This window comes from Haplochromis burtoni, unplaced genomic scaffold, assembly GCF_018398535.1.
Source record: "Haplochromis burtoni strain Fernald_Lab_line unplaced genomic scaffold, NCSU_Asbu1 Contig_415, whole genome shotgun sequence".
Lineage (NCBI taxonomy): Eukaryota > Metazoa > Chordata > Actinopteri > Cichliformes > Cichlidae > Haplochromis > Haplochromis burtoni.
Window position 1 is genome coordinate 85,732 of NW_024582776.1, and position 9,526 is coordinate 95,257.

Genomic DNA, 9,526 nt, shown 5'->3' on the forward strand with positions numbered 1-9,526 from the left:
CCGTGTCTTTCAACATCTCTGTTAAGCTGTTTATGTTTTTTTCTTTCAGGTCTCAGGAGCGAAGGCACACGTTGGACACTCTGAGACAGGGAAACTTCAGACCCCCTGACAGACCTCCATTCATTCAGGCAGAAAGAACACCAATTGATAAGGTTAGCGGTGTAACATATTCAACCCTTTGTTAACAACCAAAACAAAAGCATTACATTACGAAAAATTCTAAAATGTGGGTATGACTTTTCATAAAAAACATCCAGAAGTTCAAATGTATGCACAATATGAAGCAGTAACTTTGCTGGTGGTGTTTTTTTACGATGTTTCATCTGACGAGTGTTAGCTTGCTAGTTTTGCTCGTTGACGTTAGATTTATATTAGAGACTTTTGCATTGTGGCTCACAGCTGCAGGTCTATTTTTACTTTAAAATGTTAGTTTTAGAGTTGCATCTCTGTCCTGGCTTGCTTTACTGGGGGTTTATTATGCACTCACATAGTCTAAAAGTAGATGTTGGTGCAATTTATGAAGGTTGGTATTACTACATAAAGACTATTAAAAGCAGCCGTGGTGGGCTTTGGGGGTTTTTTTGCTCTTCTTTCTGGTTAACACCACTAATGCAACTGTGAGAAAGGCGGTTATATATATTCAGAACTGATGATTAGAGAAGGGAAGTACTTTTTATTTTACAGAGAAGGGCTCTAGATAGAAAAATCTGAAAATCCTCTGGAGCCCACTGAAACTCTGAGGTCTTCATCGCGGCTGTTTTTATTAGTTCATTTCATTTATTAGTTCAGATTGCTTTAAAAAAAATTCATTTAAACAATCAGTTGCCATATTTGTTCCAAGTGACGCATTTTTGTCAACCTGCACAGTAACTTAACTAACCACTTACCACCACTGCAAACCATGCATGATCAATCACTGCTTTAAGGCATTACTATCATCACATAATTATTTCCCAGCATACAGTAATGTTTAATCAAAGCATGTTTTCACATAATAAGTGTGTGGTTGTGTAGCATTACTTCTTGAGAGCAATTTCCTCATACTCTTTCCATCCTTGTTAAATTGGACAAGTAACGCATGTGATAAAACACTCCAATAATCTAAACAAAGAATGACACCATCCATTTTCTTGGAAATGGTCCTTTATATCTCAACCTTTTTTGCGCCACAGACCGGTTTAATGTCAGACAATATTTTTACGGACGGGCCTTTAAGGTGTCGGTGATAAATACAACAAAATAAGATGATACGATCAAGACAAAAACTGTATTTTGTAAATATAATAATAAACGCAAATTCACTGTGTAATTGTGTAACTTTATTAGCAGCGTCCTGAAATGCACCAACAACATTGAGAATAACATCCTCCTCTCTGCCCCTTAAAGCTCTCTGGTCGCTATGGTAACGCATAAATATTTCTTTCAAAATAAGACACACAACTTCAACACGGGAAACAGAGTTAACGATAAAAGCCCCCGAAAACCTTAAAATTTACACCCGAGCCACAACTCTGGTGGCCTGGTACCAAACGACTCACGGACCAGTACCGGTCCGTGGCCCGGGGGTTGGGGACCGCTGCTTTATATGATATTTGGATCACATCACTTCTTGATTCTGAGTAAGTAACTATGATGTTAGATGTGAGAGTGAATTCATTCTGCAGTGAGAACACCACCAGCAACTTATGTTGTTCAGTCAGTGGACTTTCTGTTAAAGTCTAGATTAAATTGACTTTGTATACAAAACTCCACCTTCAGAGTCGCTCAGTTATGAGATTCTAAGTTAGAGCCTTCACAAAAAAGTGATGAAAAAAGGACCTTCCAGTCTTTAACAGTGTCAGGATGCAGCAGTAGAATAATGCAGTATGTAACAGAAAAACTTTGATGTTCACCTCCCCTCCTCCTCCTCCTCCTCCTCCTCCTCTCGCTCTCTCAGGAGATGATCAACCGTCAGATGAACTCGGTGTTCAAGGAGCTCCTGTCTCGCCAGCCTCCCTTGCAGGGGTCCGGCATCACTGCACCTGTGGCCACTGCAGCCCCTGCACCCTCCTCTTCCTCCTCTTCATTGTCCACCTCCTCCTCTGTTCCTCAGGCTGCCCCTGTGGCCAAAAAAGCAGGATTCGGTCTCAGGGGACGGGCCCTTTTCAGACCGGTGGACTGAGACTGAGGAGGGGACAGCCAGGAAATTATTGATTCATTGTCTGACAATGATAATTATCCCGCTGATGCCAATTGTGCATTTGGGAAAGATCTTGATTTTTTTTTTCTTCTGTTTTTTCCCATTTTTTTTTGGACACGTGTATAATAAGTGAGTCTCTGCCATCTCATAGTGCCACTATTCTCTGTGCCGTGTATGTCCAGTGTGTCTGGTTTTGGTCTCTTTTTTTGCTTTGTTGTTGTTTTTTTATGGCCTGGTCTGCTTTTGTTCTCCATGCTTTTGGGATTTTTGAAGAATCAGGGATGTGACTTCACCAGACTGACTATTTAAACACAGTTGCCATGATACTAACTGTACATCAACAACAGAAGACTAAAACTGCCCCCTAGTGGCAGGTCTGAGATCAGTTCACCCAAAAACCTTTTTCCTTATTTAAAAGAGAAAAGAAAACTGATCTGGGGCCTGTGTCTAGGAGTGCCTTCACATCTTTTACTCTACATGTTTAATTCACTTGAAAAGATCTGATAATTTTCAATTCTGCATATTATAATAAAAATGTGACCCAGGCAGATGTGTATGGAACCCAAAGTGTTCAGTATTAGCAGCAAAACATTGTGGCATGATAAAAAGAAAGTGCTCCCTGTTTCAATTCTAAAGGTTTGACGTGTCACTGCATAATAAAAATAATCTTTAGCAGATCTTAAAATTAAGTAAATAAAGCCTCAGATGAAATACAAAATACAACACATTTTATTGAGGTATTGAAGTGTGTGAAGAATTAAGTACTCCTTTACTGCTTTCATATGAAGTAACAGAAATAGTGTCCAGGTGCTGCTATTTAAATCCACCTGATTAACTGAATCAACAAGCAAGTGTCACCATGTATCATCTGCAATGATCTTGGGAGGCATCTGTTGCTGTCCATCAGTCTGGAAAGTTTTTTTTACACATTCCAAACAGTCTGAAGTCCATCATTCTACAGTGGAAAGGAATATTTACAAGTGATAAATATTTAGGAATGTTGTCAATTTTCTCAGGAGTGAATGTCCCGGGAAATTTATCCCGAAGTGATATGAGCTACAACTGAGTGAACAGGCCTCATTTATAAAGTTTAAGTTATTAGCAGTATACCTGGAAAAACACTGATCCAATATGGTTTGTATGGAACAGGAAATGGCCGATTTTAAACATGATTGATTATATGACATCATGTAACTATTTCACCAGTTAACGAAAGTTTACTGTCTAACCCATTTGTTTTTTCCAGCTGACTCTTTTTGGAGAACAACATGCTAGGCACATCATATTTGTTGCTTTATATAAAAGAAGTTTATTGGAGTTACAGCAGTAGCTAATTTAGAATTGGTTTGGTTTGGTTAGCAGCTAACCCTGCTAGCTCAACAGCTAGCAAGGTTAGCTGTTAGCTGCTTTAGGACGGTAGCATACTGCTAAAAAAAAGGTAGTGAAAAACACCTCTGTCATTAAATAGTGTGTTATTGGAGAAAAAAAAAATAAAACAAAAAGGTTTTTTTTTTATATTTTGTGAATATTTTTTTGAAAAATTCCTTTCAAGCTAAAAAAATGATCAAACAACTTTTTATAATGATTATATCCTAAATCATCTCACAAATTACAACTTAACATTTACATTTATTATTCTGTTGATTGTTTATTTCATATTAATTTATTGAAAACTGAACACTTTGAGACTCCGTGTGTGTTAGCTAGATACGCTGTTAGCATTGAGGTTGGTATACTTGGTCTTTGCATAACAGCATGTTGTGTTGAAAAAACACAGAAAAGAAAAACACATTCCCCTTCATATGTGACGTGGCCTGATATGTTGGCCAAATCTCAGGGCTTATGCAGAGTTAAGGACAGGCTAACTCAGGTTTGGCTTAGAAGGAATAAGAAAGGGTTTTCTCTCAGGTCTTAGGTCGACTTACTCTTCAGCTGGAAACTGTGCCCTTGTCTCGAGAGCCAAAACGGCCCCTATATCAGAGAGGTGTCCGACTCTTTCTCTGATTTAAACTGTGAACACCATGGCGCCATTTTGGTGCCACGATTGAAACTCTTGTCTCATTCATCCACACTTTGGGCCCCCCTTGCTGTGTTTATGGCATCATCATAGGCACTATAAAACATGGACGTAGCTACCGTGATGTCACCTGTTGGTGTCTGAGGTCCCGTTTTGAAGCCACAAGATGAACATTTCTGTTGTCGCCATCTTGGTTGCAAGACACTGGCTCCAATGAGGACAAGCAGCAGTGAAACTGCTTGCTCATTGCTCAATATCTTGGGACTGACAAGTCGTTAGTTAGACAGTGCATGAGCAGAAAATGCCACTGCTAATCTTCCTTTTTGAGACATGATATAACCAAGATTTTACTTTTTATTATTATTGTATATGACCCAAAACAAGTGACTAAAGTAAAGTTTTACCCAAAGACCCCTACAGTCTTTTTCAACAACAGCTATTGCCATCTGGTGGCCTTCAGAGAGAATGCAGGTTTTTAGGCACTTCTGCATTGGCTTTATTTTTAGGACCAGGAAGCATGTTTTTTCCCCACAGGTCCCATTCAAACGTGTTTCAGGATTCCTGCAGCGAGGTGAACAGCTCCTTTGACTCTAAAAGCATTTTAAAATCTTACATACATCATCTCACATTTTTTGTGTTTCAGTATTGGAAAAATGAAAGAAGAGTTGTTTTGTTTTCCCTTCTTTTATTGATTCTGCATCTATGGTTAAAACACCCTGTTGTTCTGGATCACTGTTCGATGATGTCACTAAGTTTACTGCGTCCAACTGTATATGTGGTTAAAAAAAATGAATAAAGATGACAAAGTGATGAATGGTTAACAGATTGTTGTTGTATTTAAGGGGATTGTTGTTCATTTGACTGGTGTGACTGCCACACGTGGTTCAGCTGAACTCGGGCATGATGGGGGTACAAGTGGTTGCGCTGTGCTTCTGAACATGGCTCTCCAGTAGTCACTCAAAGATTTTGCCTCTGGAAAAATAAGCAACCCCAACTTCCTGCGTGTGACAGTCTCTCTTGCAGTCTGACTCATCACTGTGGTGAATCAGTGTTGTATTAATGTTAATTGAAACATGTTTACGACATAATTGGTCTCTGTGGGTGCATGTGTCATTGTTTCTGTTTTAGGAAACCACACCAATTCTGTAATGCGATCATTCGGACCCGTCTGCTCCTTCTCCTAAAATAACCCCTTGACACAGCCACCCAACACACACGCACACACACACACACACACATAGAGCTACTGTACCGCATTTGCACTCCTGACACACTAAGTCGGTGTCAGACACTGTAGGTGTCTGTGTTGTGTCTCTGCATGTCCTGTAAATTCCACTTCAGCTTCGAGGGACATTGTGATGAAGCCGCTGAACTGATCTCATTGACATTTCAGATTAGCACTAAGCAGAGCACCCCTGCCCCATCTTTCTCTCTCTCTGAGGGTCTCTGTCAGTGAGAAAGGATTAAGATAGCATTTTGTTTTTTAAAAAAAAGGTAAGTCAGACATGATTTATTCATATCTTTGCTGTCTCTGTGGTGAATCGTAAATCTTGAATTGAAAGTTTCATAGGACGCACCGATATATTTTTTCACCTTTTTGATAGAAATGTTCTAAATGCACGCGTGTTAGATCCGACCACTGGCTGCACTGTATCTAATGCGACCACTGGCCGCACTGCAGAGCTTTCCATTTAAAAATGCCGTCTTAAAATTACCAGCTGCTATTTACAGATTTTGGACTGACTTCTTTTTCGGGAGGCTGAAGAACAGGTGGAAGTGCCAGAGCTCAGCTCGCTTTTACACTGGCCTGCAATCAGCTGGAGGAGTGAGTCTCTCTGTCTGTGGGTTGAATCTAGTTGGCTTCAACAATTCTGCGTGATTCGAATGCAAACATTTACATTTGCTTTTAGCGAAGATGATGATGGTGAGCGACGACTGCCTGGTGGAGTGTAAGATTGACGACAGCGATGAAGACGACGGAGGGGAAGAACAGATAAACACTCCCCCTCCTCCCCCAGAGTTTGCATCCAAATCCTCAACCCCTGCACCCAAAGCTCCAACTCCACCTGGAGCTCTGACTACGCCCAGGGCCCCGACTCCACCCATAGCTCCAGCTCCACCTGCTGCTCCTCCTACACCAGCAGCTACTCGTCCTGTCAGCAGGGATCCTCGTGGTATCAACCAGCACCTAAAGGTCCTGATGTTTGTTCTCTTTATTATCAGTCTGCTTTGTCACAACATCTGCCCTTGAGTCCTAAAATCCAGATGTCACATGCATAGACACAGTCCTACCAGAAAATTGTTTTTTTAACCTTCTAATTGGATCTGACCAGTCTCAGAACTGTTATCTATATCTAAGACAAAATATCTGAGATAAAAATGTATTTTGGGGGAATTTGTACACTCTTTATAAGACTATCTTGGTTTTTAAAATGCTGCTTGTGAGGCTACACAATCATTTTCACCCTCATTTTCCCATCCGACAGACAGATGTCCCTGTTTATTTATTTTTTTTCCCTGGGTTTCTTTTTGGCTTTTTTGGGAGGGGGCTCTTTCTCTTTGGAAAGAGTTAAATGGGACAATCTATAGATGACACAAATAAAACCCCAAAGAACACAACAAAACAGCAGTGAAATAACCCTTATTGATTGAAAGAGTTAATGCAACAGAAAACCTCAGATAAGCCACACATGACACATTTCATTTTCCCAAACTTTGTGACATTTTGATAATAAAACGAATTTAAATCATTTTATATTGTTTTATTTTGAAGTTAACTACATTATTTTTAATCATTTTTAATATAACATTAAGCTGACCAGAAATACTGTGAATGGTATTCCCAGAGTGATCGCTCAGATACAGATATTCCAGATAATTTCCTGCTGCAAACATAGTTTCCAACATGAGTTGTCTGAGTGAAAAAACATAAAATATAATAAATTATTTCTGTTATAATGGAATATCTAGGAATAGGAATGAAATAGCTTTCAGTACAGATACACAAACCAAAACCTGCGTGTTCCCAAAGCACATTGTGCATGGTTGTCATGTTAAAGATCTAACTGATCAAGATAGCAGTTGAAACTATCCTGATAAAAATAGAATTAACTTTGGCTAGTTTATTGTGTTCAGCCTCAGCGTTCTCTCCTGTTACCTTTTACAGGTGGAGGTCAGTGATGTGTTGGCAGAACCCAGCAAACCTCACAGCATAGACCAAGTGTGGATTTACAGCGTCACTGGCTTTGAGAATGCTCGTATCTGGACGTACCAGTGCCTCTCCTTGCTTTTTGCTGTGCCCTGCGCTCTCGTTTGTGGCATTTTCCTGGCCATTCTTGCCTGCCTTCATGTCTGGTATGTTGGAGAGTTATTAAATATTTCTCCTCTGGACACACATTGCTTTATCTGCAAATAACCACAAACACACATCCACAGTATTATTAGGATTATTGGCATGTTTTTTTCCTAGCAAGAAAGAGTGTAGTTAGCCGCTAATGAAACATCAGACACAGCCTCTACTTTAAAACATGTTCAATATAACATTTGAGTGCATGGACTATATATCAGAGATGGACAAAGTTGTCACCTAACCCCTTACATATTCGTCTCTGCCCAGTTCATACCAGCATCCTGTTTTACTGTGTGTATACAGTTAGGATTAGGACTAAGGGGCAGGGGCAGTTCTTTATGGCACAATTCACATGTGCAGAAATACGTTTGCAGACAGTCACATGTTTAATAGCTTTCTTTGCAGATTCCTGCTTGACATTATACCAATGTCACATGAATAAAACTCTCTTCTAGACACTGAGGAAGGTTCACTAAAATGAAACCTCAGTGGACTAAGGTCATAAGTATGGAAGAGCCCACTTTTTTTTTTCCAGTGGCCCTAATTCTCTTCCATACACAAGCAAAAGAAACCTTATTTACAGTCTTGGCTATCCTGTTAGCAGTATTGCAGATGTCTCACTTATAAATGTAAAAGGATTTTTGGGTCAAATAAGACTTTGTTGTTGTTGTACTGCAAGTGTGGTCGCACCACAGCCAGCAGATATTCAGCAGTACAAATTTTCAGCTTTGTTACATGCGCGCAGAAATTTCTCCACTTTGTGTGAATCTTTTGATTATGTCCTATAGATGATGAGATATGTAAAATCTTTGTAAATGTGCAGTTGTTGCAGCTTTGGACAAGTCTTGTGTTTTTGTTACTGGTGTTTGAACAATTGTTTCACAATTTATAGATTTATTTTTGCAAGCTGGTGAACTTCTGCCCCTCTTTACTTCTGAGAAACTCAGCCTCTCTTCCTGTAGCTGTTTGCCACATGAGTGTTCAGACACATTACACAGGTGTTTCTGCTGCCTAAGCCGTCTTCACTAACTTACTCTGATCTTTGTCTGTGCCTAGGTTTCTGGTTCCCTGCATACAGCTGAGCAACACTTTCCTTCCATGCCTGCGGTCCTTGTGTATGTGTGCCGTCAACGTTGTCATCTCTCCATTCTGTGCATCTGTTGCTCTCTGCTGCAGCCAAATTGCAATTTCACTGTCGAACAAGGACTGGATTCAAATGAAAGACAAAGACACAGTATGAATGCAAGATATGCACTCAGTGGGTGACTGAGTGAATGCTTAAATTGGGGGCCTATTTCTCATTTCTTTCTTTTTCTTCATGTTTTTTTTTTATTTATGTTTTATTAACCTGCTCTGTTAATCCTACTCGAAATGTTTTCTACATGTAAACCAATTTCTGCTATTATTTCCACCATCAGGCTATAAAGAAATGTACTGCTACTACTGCTACTACTATTATTATTCTTGTTGTTGTTGTTAATCATTTGATTTCTGGTTTATTTGTATGAAAGCTGAAACAAACTACAAATAAAAATGTCAAGACTTCCACGGGTATTTATTTATATTGGGTATTTATTTATTTTCCAAAATGAAATAGATATGAGTGTAAATCAAACAACTTTCAAGAAATATTAAGGTCACAAATATTTTGTTTTTAGTTAGTTTTTTTTAAGTAGAAAGTTTACACATACTATAAAATATAAATGTTCAAATAATTATCTCGTCTTAAAAATAATTTATGAAGCAAAAATATAAGTTCTATTCATTTGTTTCAAACTTGGCTTTGGGGCTTTTTTTCAGCTTTTCCTAAAAAACTATGGATGATTTTCACAAATTAATCAGAACATTTTGATTGATTGCTTAATCAGTAGTTGAAGCATGCGAACTTAGTGTTAATTGCTTCGAGAGAGAATTTTTTTTTTCACAATTATTCCGAGCTTCCCTGAAGCCCTTGAAGGCATCGTTTAATACGTAACTACCC

General features: G+C 39.1%; 2 protein-coding genes across 5 annotated transcripts in view; both read left to right on the forward strand.

The window, feature by feature from the left end:
- arhgap4b (Rho GTPase activating protein 4b) overlaps window positions 1-5,017 on the forward strand; it is a 31,461-nt gene extending 26,444 nt beyond the window's left edge. For both annotated transcript variants that reach the window (XM_005944802.3, XM_005944801.3), the window contains exons 23-24: window positions 50-152; window positions 1,937-5,017. In XM_005944802.3, the coding sequence (XP_005944864.1) occupies window positions 50-152; window positions 1,937-2,161 (328 nt within the window). In that variant the 3' untranslated portion in view covers window positions 2,162-5,017. The remainder of the gene's footprint in view (window positions 1-49; window positions 153-1,936) is intronic.
- Window positions 5,018-5,114: 97 nt separating this feature from the next.
- Window positions 5,115-9,091, forward strand: zgc:158296 (uncharacterized protein LOC791212 homolog). Of its 3 annotated transcripts, none has more exons than XM_005944803.3 (5): window positions 5,115-5,690; window positions 5,928-6,021; window positions 6,107-6,390; window positions 7,363-7,550; window positions 8,602-9,091. In XM_005944803.3, the coding sequence occupies exons 3-5, from the start codon at window positions 6,112-6,114 to the stop codon at window positions 8,783-8,785; spliced, it is 651 nt and encodes a 216-aa protein (XP_005944865.1). In that variant the 5' UTR covers window positions 5,115-5,690; window positions 5,928-6,021; window positions 6,107-6,111; the 3' UTR covers window positions 8,786-9,091. The 3 variants fall into 3 exon arrangements, with proteins under 3 accessions (XP_005944865.1, XP_042069011.1, XP_042069012.1); XM_042213077.1 differs by having other exon boundaries at window positions 6,112-6,390; XM_042213078.1 differs by lacking the exons at window positions 5,115-5,690; window positions 5,928-6,021 and having other exon boundaries at window positions 6,028-6,390.
- Window positions 9,092-9,526: the final 435 nt, after the last annotated feature.

Coding starts and splice junctions, on each gene's coding strand:
- zgc:158296 (XM_005944803.3), top strand. CDS start 6,112: ATGATGATGGTGAGCGACGACTGCCTGGTGGAGTGTAAGATTGACGAC. Junction 6,391..7,362: donor GTATCAACCAGCACCTAAAG/GTCCTGATGTTT, acceptor TACCTTTTACAG/GTGGAGGTCAGTGATGTGTT. Junction 7,551..8,601: donor CTTGCCTGCCTTCATGTCTG/GTATGTTGGAGA, acceptor GTCTGTGCCTAG/GTTTCTGGTTCCCTGCATAC.